We start from the raw sequence: 12,316 nt of genomic DNA on the forward strand, positions 1-12,316 counted from the left end.
ATTGATGTAAGGCGTCATGCCACCAAAAGGGGTCAAATCAAAGCAGGGAGGGTGGGGGGAGACGGAGAACAGGACGACGTGAAATGGAAAGCGGCGAGCTGTCACAGCACGCCGACGGGAGAAGTGGAGGTGATGTGTTTGATGAGCGACTTGATGTCAGGGCGAGTGCACAGCCAAAGGCTTTTAGGGTCGATCAAGGCTATTTCCACGGACGGAGCGCTGCAGGATTTTTCTTCCACTACATCGGTGCCGACCGTCAAAGGCGAACAAACTTCTTCTGCTAACTACTACTACAGTTCATTTAGTTTTTTATGTTTGGTTTGAAACCCACTTTTGCCCACTGTCATCGTCACACATGTTTAAATGTAGATCTGTAATACACAACTACAACAACATTCATCGCTCCATCCTGACAAAAACATATCGGTTGACTTTGATTTGATTTTCTCTTTCCTTTGTGTGTTCCTTCAGGTGAGAGGAACTACACCTTGTTCGCTGAGTCCCAGTTTGTCTAATCTTCACGTTTCGTCAGCCAACACGGATAAAAAACCCCGGTATGTGTGTGTGTGTGTGTGCAGGGCATCTAGCGGATCCATGTTACTCCTGCCCGTCGCCAAAAACACAAAACACTGTACATGCTGGTCGGAGGAAAAGAGGGAAGGATACCACACGGGGGGGTGTGGTTGAGTTTATGAAATTACAGTGTTTCTAGTAGCTCTGCACCGGGCTGTGTAATACGACACTGTGGCTTTCCCTTTACAAAATTGCACGTTCAGTGAGGCCACCACGAGCAGAACTATGGACCCCGAGACTGGAACAAAAGGGGGAGGCTCCGGCCTTAGTTCTTCATCGCAAGCCTTCGTCTTGTCACTGATGGACAGATTGAATGGCCGAGCGTCCGCGACCACTTTAAAGTGCCATACAAGCAGCACAAGGCCTTGGCCTGGTTTCGTTTTAGAAAATGAAAGGTTCCATTACTCAGGAATCATAAGAAGCACGGCGAGTCGTGCACAGATAAATCTGAGAGAGGAAGTTGGGGGGTTGAAAGCCCGATTTAATAATCGTGCCGTAAAATCTGATACCCATCGTTGCCTATCTCTGAATTTAGAATGCAAAAGATAAAACAGGATTACGGCCCAGCGGTTATGGGCTGCCAGTGGGAATGCGAGAAAAATCCAAATCAGCAAAGCCACATAAAAAGCACAAAGTGGCCCCCGAGGGCCTCAGTGGATCCCATGCAGACATTGGGAATGTTCAAACGACTCCATAAAGACAATTCATTTCATACCCGTTTTGGACTGAACCTCCATTTTTCATGCTTCAACCAACATGAGTCCTCCTCTGTTTTGGCAGTGACCGCATGACGCCGAGGACTGTGTGGCTTCAGTCCGCTCACATTCCACTCGACAGGGTAGATGGAACAGAGAACACTCTGAAAGAAGGATAACCACTGAGCTATTTCTGCCGCGTGGGGAATCGTGGGAAAACCACCTACATTGGGTCGTGCCAAAAAGCATCAGTGACTCTCAGGTCGATAAAAAACACTCTTGGGTCTTGTGGAGGAATTTAATTGGCGTGTTCTGCCATCTTGTTCTCCTGAGTTTGTACCCTATGGTTGAATGCACTTATTGTACGTCGCTTTGGATAAAAGCGTCAGCTAAATGACATGTAATGTAATGTAATGTAATGTAATGTAATGTAACATATACAGATTTTGGAAACCAGTGTTGAGAAATGACTATAAGGTCAAGGGTTACTAAAGGGTGGAGGGGGGGGGGGGGGGGGGGGGCGCACCACTCCCAGTTGCCCAGCAGAACTGAATTTTTGCGAATGTTTCGGAGAAGGTTGCACTCATTGATGTAGCAACACAACGGACAAAGACGATCAGAAGACATTTGTTTTAATGATCAAGAGGTTTTACAACTTATATTACTGGACACAACAATGGCAGGTGGGCTTTTTCCTTGTTTTTTAAAGAATGCATTGACGAGAGATATATTCTTTTACACTTTTGTCAATCACACATTCAGTTGCCTCTGAAAATGTGCCCTTCCGAATGCACCACAAGTACAATTATATCCTTTTGCAAGCTAATGAGGTAGATTATGTTGCACATGCAAAATATGAAACGTATTCAAACATTTGCATATGCAATCCAACCTAAAGGGGTTGCCTTTTTCAAGGAGACTTAATGGATCCTAAAAGCCCCGATAAAAGCTCAACAGACAAATCACAATTGAGATCTCTCATTTTGTGGGGATCTTTGCAACAGTCAATTCAGTTCCTAAAGGGGGAACAATTCTTTTGTTTTTCCTTTGACACATTCAGCCGAACTGCCTTAACTTGATAATCTTATGACTTCTTTAATTTATTTTTTCCATGATCAAAATAGCAGAGAGTGAAGTTCGAACGGGGTAATTAACAGGGGGAGGTCAGCACAGAAGTCGGGTGACTGTGAGGAGGGCGGCCGCGCTGGAGAGGACGGGGCGCAGAGCCGCCGACCTGCCGCTGCAGTGCTCCCGGTTCTCGCCGATGCAGCTCGCGTACGCCATGGCGTGGGGGATGTAGTTCTGCTCGTAGACCCCGTGCAGCAGGTGGGCCATGGGCCCTTTAGCAAACACAGCCACGTCTTCTCCTCCATGAGTCTCCATGGTCAGAGGTACAGCCGCCTGGGCCTGGTAGTTGTTTTCCTCTGAAAGGCAGAGACAAGGAGAAAAAGGTTGTTTTTAATTCCTCATGCATGGAGGGAAAAGACCCCCCCCCCCCCCCAATGTCAAGGGTTCCCGATGGTGGTTTTAAGGATGAAGGATAAGGGGGGAGGTGGTACAGAGGGTTAGGGATCATCTTTTGCAACAACGCGCGGAAGAAGAAGAAGGATAAGGACAAAAGTCAAGGAAGCTTCCGCGCCGCGATCCGTCCTCATTGGTTTTACTCACGATAATCCACAGTGGAGACGTTCTCCCTCCCGCCGTTAACGAGTTTGTAACCCGGTCCGTTCCCATATATGATGGAGGTGAAGGGCTTCTGGTCAATATCGCTCAGCATTGGGGCCAGACCTGTGGAGGCATTACGGCCCATCGTCACAACAGAACCCGGCGTGAAGATGTAACTCACAGCGCTGAGCGTGCAGTACGTCGCGTACCGAACATGGGGTTTCCTCTGCCCGTGTAGCCCCCGAAGTTGAACATGTGAGAGTGATCGGCGGTAACTACTGTCAGCGTGTCGTGGACGCTGGTCATGAGGCCCGCCAGGCTGATGGCCTTGTCCATTTCCACAGCTTCGTGAAGAGCCTGCTTGGCCTTTCCCTCGTGGTGCCCGTGATCAATGCGTCCTCCTGGCAGAGACAGAGCGGGGAGGAAAGGGGGGCACATTTACAGGTTAAAAAAACTCCCGTCTGAAGCCGTCGGATCGCTCAGAAAGTGCTCCTCAAAGATCACTGCAGCTAAGGGCAGAAGTGTCGGTGAGAGGAATTGACAAAAGGCAGCCGGGGGGGAGAAGTTGAAACCGTGCTTAGTGACGTAAACCCCCGCCGGCCACCTCCACCCTTCCTCCAGACGGCATTCAGCGGCCCGTCAAGCGCTCAGTTTGACACTTATTTAGCCGCTTTTTATTGCTCAGTCAGGCTGGCCAATCGATGCCATACCTGCAGGACTGTAAACGCTCTTCATGCACACAGTTGACGCCACGGACCTCCTGTGCCTTCTGTGTGTTGAGAGGACGATAAGGACCAGAGCTTTGTTTGGAGCAGCTCTCTCCTCCCACATGCAGCAACAGATTCTTTTAAACAACAAACTATTGTCACATTTCTTAATAATTGCTGTCCTGTTTAACAATGTTGTCCCCGCGTCCGGGTCCTTGCCTGCTTCGTCTTCGAGATGTTGCGGGCGTTTTATGTTTTTATTTTGTGTTAACTGCGGGAAAAATGTGTTAGTAAAGCAGATCAAAGATTTTTTTCCCGTACGATATTATGTTTCAATTTTGGCTATTCAAGAAAAATAAATTCACGCTTCTGTACAGCAACTTGTTAAAGCGATTTAAAGGTTTGTTTCAGCGGCTTGTTTTCCAGACGTCTCTCTCTCCCCAACAACGTTTTCCAAAGTATGCAAAGCCAAAACAAGATATCAAATTTCTCCAGTAGTTTTCTGGGCCTCTCACCACTTGGTAATGTCCAGCAAACTTCTCAAGAGGGAAAATCCCAAAGAGAATTGATGACGAGGGAAAACCCGGTTTGACGGTCCTTTTATAAGTCTCCTTGCTTCATGTTTGGATGTTTTTAATGGTTTTATGCGAAGCACTTTGAATTGTTGAATGCAACTCAGCAGATTTCATTGATTGAGGTTTTCCTTCGCTGTAGACGGATCTTTAACTTCCAATTTCTCCACCGACTTACCTTCCACAAGCAGGAAAAATCCCTTTGGGTTCTTCCTGAGGATCTTAATGGCCACCTCCACCATCTCCGGCAGCGAGGGGTCCGTGTCAGTGTTCCTCTCCAAGTTATACGTCATATCCGCAGGTTCAAAGAGACCTGGAATAACAGGATAAAAAGGGTTTTAAAATCAGAAAATAAGCCTGCAGCTCAAACGCATGCACGCTCCTCATTTACACTTCAATGAGAGTTTGATAATTACTGCGACTGGAAACTCACCCAGTAGGTATTCCACGTTGTTGGGGTTCAGTGATAGCAGCTGCTTCTTGTTCCATACATAATGACCTTTCTGCACGGGCGCACAAATGTACAGCAGGGTAACAACGCGAGTGGAAGCACCGCCGTCACTTTGAACTTCTAAATATGGAAATGCAATTGGGAGGATGAAAGAGGGAGCAGAGAGGGGAAACGTACTTTAGCCTTCTTCCCGTCGATCCACTCCTGCACCAGGTTCCTTCCGTCGTTTCGTGTGCCGTTGTGCTTCGCCACGCCCGGGTACTCCACGTCAGACGTGTTTTTGGGGAACATATACTTCCTCCCACCACCCAGAATCACCTGGAAAGTCACAATAACAGAACATCAATTTGATCAGAGGCACTAAATATATGACATCATGATAAAGACTGAAGCTCAGCTCAGTCTCAGGATTTTAAGTTCGATAGCTATTTGTTTTACGAGGACATATGTGGCTAGAACGATGCTGTGTGTTGCAATTTCAACATTTGTGTCAAAATGCATCACTTCTTTTGACTCACGGCGATGTTGGGGATGTTGTCGAAGAGTTGCCTTGCGATGTCTTTGCAGCCGTTCTTCAGGGCTTCAGCCGGCATCTCGTTGTCGGAGTACCAGTCTCTGTCCACGCTGTGGGCGTAAGCAGCGCTGGGGGTCGCGTGGTTGACCCGGGTCGTCGTCACGATTCCCACCGACATGCCTGAAGTGGATGGAATAAGGAATAAGGTATCAGAACTTCAATCACACGGACACGAAAACGTATGACAACTGATGAATTACAATCCCCGTGGGCGGAGCTACCTGTATCGCTGGCCCATCGGAGGATGGAGGTGACCTCATTGCCCCTGGTGGTGTTGCACTGTGTGCGGGTGGCGGCCGCGCTCACGCCCACCGTGCCCTCGTTGGCCTTGACCCCGCAGAGGTAAGCCGTGGCCGTGCCGGCGCTGTCTGGCACCTGCGCGTTGGTGTTGTAGGTCTGCAGAAGGACGCGACGTTGACACGTGGTCAGGATTGAATTGTCAGACGGGATGGTTGATTTATTAAGTGGCTGCGATGGGGGGAGTGGGGGGGGGGCTAGTTTAGAAATGCATTAGGAAAATTCCAACAAATCCCAATAAAGGATTCGAGAACTATGTGTTATTGTGTGAATGAACGAGATGTTTTTATTCAGCACATGTTGTAAATAATCGAGCAGAGCCTTGATTTACTTTCTTCTTTCTTACAACTCAATTTTGCAGCTGTTTGTTTGATTTGTTGAGTTCTCTTTCAGATGATTATTGAATTGTCAGACGGGATGGTTGATTTATTAAGTGGCTGCGATGGGGGGAGTGGGGGGGGGGCTAGTTTAGAAATGCATTAGGAAAATTCCAACAAATCCCAATAAAGGATTCGAGAACTATGTGTTATTGTGTGAATGAACGAGATGTTTTTATTCAGCACATGTTGTAAATAATCGAGCAGAGCCTTGATTTACTTTCTTCTTTCTTACAACTCAATTTTGCAGCTGTTTGTTTGATTTGTTGAGTTCTCTTTCAGATGATTATTGAATTGTCAGACGGGATGGTTGATTTATTAAGTGGCTGCGATGGGGGGAGTGGGGGGGGGGCTAGTTTAGAAATGCATTAGGAAAATTCCAACAAATCCCAATAAAGGATTCGAGAACTATGTGTTATTGTGTGAATGAACGAGATGTTTTTATTCAGCACATGTTGTAAATAATCGAGCAGAGCCTTGATTTACTTTCTTCTTTCTTACAACTCAATTTTGCAGCTGTTTGTTTGATTTGTTGAGTTCTCTTTCAGATGATTATTGAATTGTCAGACGGGATGGTTGATTTATTAAGTGGCTGCGATGGGGGGAGTGGGGGGGGGGCTAGTTTAGAAATGCATTAGGAAAATTCCAACAAATCCCAATAAAGGATTCGAGAACTATGTGTTATTGTGTGAATGAACGAGATGTTTTTATTCAGCACATGTTGTAAATAATCGAGCAGAGCCTTGATTTACTTTCTTCTTTCTTACAACTCAATTTTGCAGCTGTTTGTTTGATTTGTTGAGTTCTCTTTCAGATGATTATTGGCAGGATGTTAGATGCACATTGCATAATTCTAAGCATGCAAACACCCTCGTTAATTAGGAGTATTACAATCAGTACACTTTGTTTTTGCATGAGCTTTCCCACACATTCTTCACACATTAGGTTCTGTATATGGTCTCGAACTTTTTAACTCTTAACAAATCTCAGAACCCTGTTTTCCTTTAGATTATCCAAATAGATTAACTTTGTAAACCATGTCATTCCTGGAAGTTCTCAGTTTATGTAAGAGATTAGTTTTCCCATAGTATTCAAAGAGGGAGGCTTCTTCTGCACCTTTTGGATGAACTAATGAAATGAAAGCAGTGGTCTGGCTGCAATTGTGGTTTTTGCTCTTTTAATGGGACTAAAGAAGAAACAGTTTGAGTTCATTCAAGCGGAGTACTTTCCAATGATCCCTGAGGTACAAATAATCAATTTAGTCTAACAGTCTAATCTATCGTAATCCACAGACGAGTGTAACGGGACTCGGTGGATGACCTTGTTTACGGCCTTGCCAGAAGCCATTTGTGGCCACAGCGAGATCAATACATTGGATCATATTGTACAAACGTGATAATAACTAAGTCAGACCTTGGCCAGCGACACAAAGGGGAACTTGTCCATCTCCAGCTGCGTCTCTTCTCCACTCTGTCCATTCAGCTGACCCTTCAGTATTCGAGCAGCTGTTACCGTGGGAACGCCCATTCCTAAAAGGCAAAAGCAGGTCCACCTTGAGGATTGTAGGTGGTACCAGTAGTAGTCTTCCTTCAGGGTCCAACACCAACTCCCTCTATCCAGTTATGTGCTCGGTACGCAACACGCGAAACACTGTTGCTTTCTTTGATATTTTTGAACACGATGGCAGCTGTTAGGATACAAATGACTTCAACAAAACAAATACTTTTATGCACGGAAAGAATGTAGTTAACATGCATGTTAACATCCTGAACGGGATTGACGGGATTTCTTTTCCGCCCTGAAATTGGGGATGAAAATCGTTAAAAACACACATTGGTACGTCTTGGCCTCGTGTCTCAGCTGAGAACTAAATTGTGTTAGCGTTAGTCCCCGAGGCCTACTTTGATCACTCAAAGTAAAGTTGAAGACGGCTCCATTCCACATAGATAGATAGATCCGAGGCTTGGAGCCGCACAGAGGACACGCTTTGATATTCCTTGCTAAAGGCAAGACAACATTTTGGGTAAACATTTTCCAGCTGGGCAATCGCTTCATTGTAAGCCGGTGCCTGTTATTTTGTAATTCCTCTGCGACGACCCCCCCTCCACTCCACCGGCACGTGACAGTCGACGCAGCAGCGGGCAAGAATGTCACGTTGTGCCTTTTGGTCGGAACGGAGAGAGAGAGAACGGGGAGCAGATGGAGGATAAAAAGATTTTGTCGGCCCGGCTCGAACAGAAGCGCAGTGATCTGGTGGCAGCACAGTGGTTTTAGTTTGCTTCTATTCGTTTCGCCCCGCGTGGCAGAAGAAATTTGGAAAATCATTCAATTGCTGATGGATTTTCTGGATCCCCCTGGAACGTCATGTTCAGCTTAAATAACACTGTTGGCCCGGTAAAAAGACCAACGGGGAGATTGTGTCTTTCCAAATGGGTTCGCTGCAATGCAAAGTCCTTCGGCGCCGAGGCGACCTTCCACCTTTCGGATGGATTTGCGCAGCATTTGGAGAAATTTTTCCCCATTTGTCCCGTTATTTAGGACGTAACCAGATTTTGCAGCTTACCGTCTCCGAGGAAGAAGACGAGATTCTTCGCTCTGTTTGTGTTGAACTTCTGCAGCGTCAGAGCGTTCTTCAGCGTCCGCTGAGCCCACGTGTTCCAAAACTTGGGATCCTTCTCTTGTTCTGTGTATTGGAAAGACACCAGCGCGATTAGCTCTGCATAAGACCCCTCGTTATCGTTTTCCCATGAGGGGCAGATTACCAAATCGCCCTCCACTTTCCATAATACTCATGCGGAAAACGAGCCCATCAGCGTGGCATTCGCCTAATTACTTCAGAGACGTAAATACTTCGTTCTACGTCCCAATCCCTCTAGTTTTCTGTAAACACGTTTAGTCCATCGGTGTCGATGTTATTGCAGCCATTTCATTGTTGTGACTGTAATCGTCACTGTGACTTTTAGCTCCATTATTATTCATCTGGATGATTCGTTGGCTTTTTAAGGAACCGTGACGCACTGAGGTTGACTCTCGCGGTCGCTGCCAGGCGAACATCCAGTGTGTCGGGTCGAAACCAGTCGAGTTGTGACAGATCAGAGGATCAGATCCTCAATGAAACGGCTTTCTGTCGCTCTACTAACCGACTTGTTGTGCAGCTGCAGTTCTCCCTGAATCAGCCAAATCATCGTCAGCCGACATGCACGTTTTTTACACTTTGGACTTTGTTCGACGACGACAAGCCTGCAACTATCTGCTAAAGAGATCATAAACAGGATGATCCCTTTATTTGAGTAAAAAGCCTGGAAGGTTTCCAGACTCTGGAACTTACCGGGGAACTGCGGCTTCCCGAAACTCCCCGAAATCAGAGCAGAGGTGCCAACGACGAGCAGGGCTATCACCTTCATGTCGCCGTCCCGCCTCAACGCGCCACTTCGGGAGTCTGCGGATGCTCGTCTTGCAGTCGCCTCACAGCTGAGGGAGAAGAAGAGAACCACAACTGGTGATTAAGTCGAGCGTCATGTTGTGACACACTGACTCACCGACATGGCAGTTTAATGTGTATTTACTGGTGTGACGAGCACAGACTGTTACGCTGCACCGCTTCGGATTCCCTGCATGCGACCAGTTCAAGGGACACGTCGAACTGCCAACTCCCCTGGAGGATTAGTCAGTGGAAGCTGAAGAGCGGGTTCACTTTGTGTAAACTGCTGTACCCCGTGGGTCGGACGCAACAGGGACCAACCGCCCTGTGACATAGCAGAGAGAGGCACCGGGTGTACACAACGGGCCCCCCCCCAGTAAACAAAATGGAGGCCGCACCCGATACCAAGTTGTACTAAAAAAACTCCTCCTTTGTGGAAGTTACTGCGTTATTACTACGTAATGGACGGTTATAATAAACAGAAACCAGCATGTTCAACTGATGAGAGGCGACTCCGCTGCCTGTGGGATGGAAAATGTATAAAACCTGATGGATTCCTTTGTTCTTGGTTCTTCAGCAGAGGCACCGACAGTAGAGGGCCGAGTATTGTGGAAGCTCGGGAAGCTTAAGACCACTTTATAATAACTCAATGAAGTTCTTCGTCCCAGCCTGAGGCGGTTTTTTTCTAAGGAACAGCAGAAACGGATGCTTGTGCGTCCAGACGGTCGGTCTGTTTGGATGTCCTCGTGTCGGGGGGGGAGATGTTTGCGTGGGCCTTGTAAAAGCATCGGGTCCATCAGGCTTAGCGGCAGAAGCACCAGTTGAGTCCGGCTTGGAGGCCTCGCCGCGAATGCAAGCTGTCCCGACAGGAGGTCCTCGAGGGTCCGAGCCAGCCAGCTTTTCATTTGTAATTATTCACACCCTCCTCCTTTCTCCCTTGTGCTCATATGGTCAAGGACACTTTAATGGGATTGAGTTTCATCGCGCTGAAGGGTTTAAGGGGCCATAACAAAGCCGATTAACAGCAGATGATTGACTGGACGCGTCCGACGACGAGGAGAAGAAAAAGCTCAAGCAACAAAGCGTTCACTTGTTCATTCCGACAGAGGATGGAATGAAAGGGCAAAGATGGGAGAAAACATCTAAATGAACAGCTGTTGTACTCGTAGCCGAGTCCACTACGCACCAGCCGCTACAGTAAACTACACTTTAGCAAAAACAAAAATCAGGTCACCTCGTCGGCACATCAAATGGACCCGGCCGGTTAAAAGCTGCCGGGTCCGCCGTGGTGGAGCGGGCCGGCCAACCTGCAGCAGAAGAAGCAAACCAGTGCCAACACGGCCGCCAGTAAGACGCCCGACAGGACGGTGGCCAGGACGACATGAAACCCCAACTCCATCACGGTGTCAGCGGGCGCCTCGGCTGATCCAGCGTGTCTGAGGTGAGATGACTTCACCGGCCGAGCTCCTCCCTGAGCTGGCGTCCAAGCCCGAGGCGACTTGGATGTGCAACTTCAGCAGGCTGCAGCTCCCCGGGGCGAGGATTAGGCTGCCGGTTACGCTCAGGCGTGGAGGGCTGACGGGCGAGAACCCAGGCCTCCAAAAAAAAAAGATTCTGTGCACACGCTCTGTGCATCCACACCTTGGTTTTCTTCTCACACCAGGCGGCTGCTTGTATCCACACACACTGCACCAGGCAAAAGTTTGGACACACCTTCTCGTCCAGCGGGGTTGTCTTTATTTTTCTCTTCTTAGCTTTCTTAGCCACGCTGGGGCAAAGTATGCCTTGAATTTTGAATGAACCCCAAACAGCGTCAGCGGCAAAGCACACCTCCTCCTCCACGCTTCACGGTGTAGAAACTCGCCGTTTCTGCCTATAGTTCTTGCCAAAATATGGATTAGAACTGTAGTCGAATGGGCTCATTCACTGTGTATAACTGTGCAACAAGCACTGATGCTCTCAAACACACTAAGAAGGCAAGAAATCCCACAAATTAGCTCTTGGCAAAGCTCTGCTGTTAATGGAAAACCATTCCAGGCGGCTGACTCTTAAAGCTGAATTGAAAGAATGCCAAGCGAAGCGGCCATCAAAGCAAAAGGTGGATATTTTGAAGAATTTGAAACATAAGACATATTCTGTTTCCCACCGGGGAGATAGGAGCAGGTGATTATTTGCTTTTAGTTTGACAAATGAACAACGGTTTTTGTATGTACATATAACTCCTGCACCCTAAAGGGGAGAAGAAAAGGTATGAGCAGGAAAACCCTCATCCTGGTGAAATAAATAAATCTTCCATCCTTTCAAAGCTAGACTGCATTACTGAACATTGCATCGGGACAAACATGAAATGGTTGCATTATTCAGGGCAGAGTAAAGATGAATTAACCAGAGTGCAACAGTAGGAGCGTTTCTCCAAAGCAACACGTTATCTGTATCAAACCAACGCGGGGGGGGGGAGAAAGTTGCATTACTGTTTTACTTACCAAAGGTTTTCCCTGGACAGAAACACAGCATCCAAAGCGGCTGCAAGCTCGTTCCGTCTCCCCCTTTCTGAAGTGTGCGTGTGCGTGTTTGTGTGTGCGTGTGTCCTCGTCGCTGCTTTCGATGCTTCTCGTGAGGCCACAGTTGTTGTGCTCTGGCTCCAGGAGCCTGAGAATAGCGGGTTTTATCCCACGAGGGAGAGAGAGAGAGAGAGAGAGAAAAAAAAACCTTAGAAATAACCATGCTGCTGCTGCTGCTGCTGCTGCAGGTGGGGGAGGAGATGGAGCACGAGCTCCCCCTGTCGGACGAGCGGTGCAACGCATCCAGGACGCAGCAGGAATAAAAGTATTCAATGCTCAAGTTGAAATCCTATCCGTGCATGTGTGTGCGTGTGCGTGTGTGTGTGTGTGTGTGCGCGCGCGCGTGTCTAATTAACTGACTAAAAACCCTGACTTTAGAAATCCTCACATTGATCTCGGTCAAAACTATACGTGTCTCACCGA

At 47.6% G+C, this 12,316-nt stretch overlaps 1 protein-coding gene across 1 annotated transcript; it reads right to left on the reverse strand.

The window, feature by feature from the left end:
• Positions 1-1,883: 1,883 nt before the first annotated feature.
• On the reverse strand, positions 1,884-12,311 carry alpl (alkaline phosphatase, biomineralization associated). The gene is made up of 12 exons (XM_040204855.2): positions 11,816-12,311; positions 9,240-9,382; positions 8,475-8,594; positions 7,325-7,440; positions 5,459-5,633; positions 5,182-5,357; positions 4,841-4,981; positions 4,646-4,715; positions 4,391-4,525; positions 3,143-3,334; positions 2,937-3,056; positions 1,884-2,692 (listed from the first exon to the last, which is right to left on the reverse strand). Exons 2-12 carry the CDS (start codon positions 9,313-9,315, stop codon positions 2,433-2,435), a joined length of 1,581 nt encoding a protein of 526 aa, XP_040060789.2. The 5' UTR covers positions 9,316-9,382; positions 11,816-12,311; the 3' UTR covers positions 1,884-2,432.
• Between the last annotated feature and the right edge of the window lie 5 nt (positions 12,312-12,316).

Source organism: Gasterosteus aculeatus, chromosome 17 (genome assembly GCF_964276395.1).
Source record: "Gasterosteus aculeatus chromosome 17, fGasAcu3.hap1.1, whole genome shotgun sequence".
Classification (NCBI taxonomy): Eukaryota; Metazoa; Chordata; class Actinopteri; order Perciformes; family Gasterosteidae; genus Gasterosteus; species Gasterosteus aculeatus.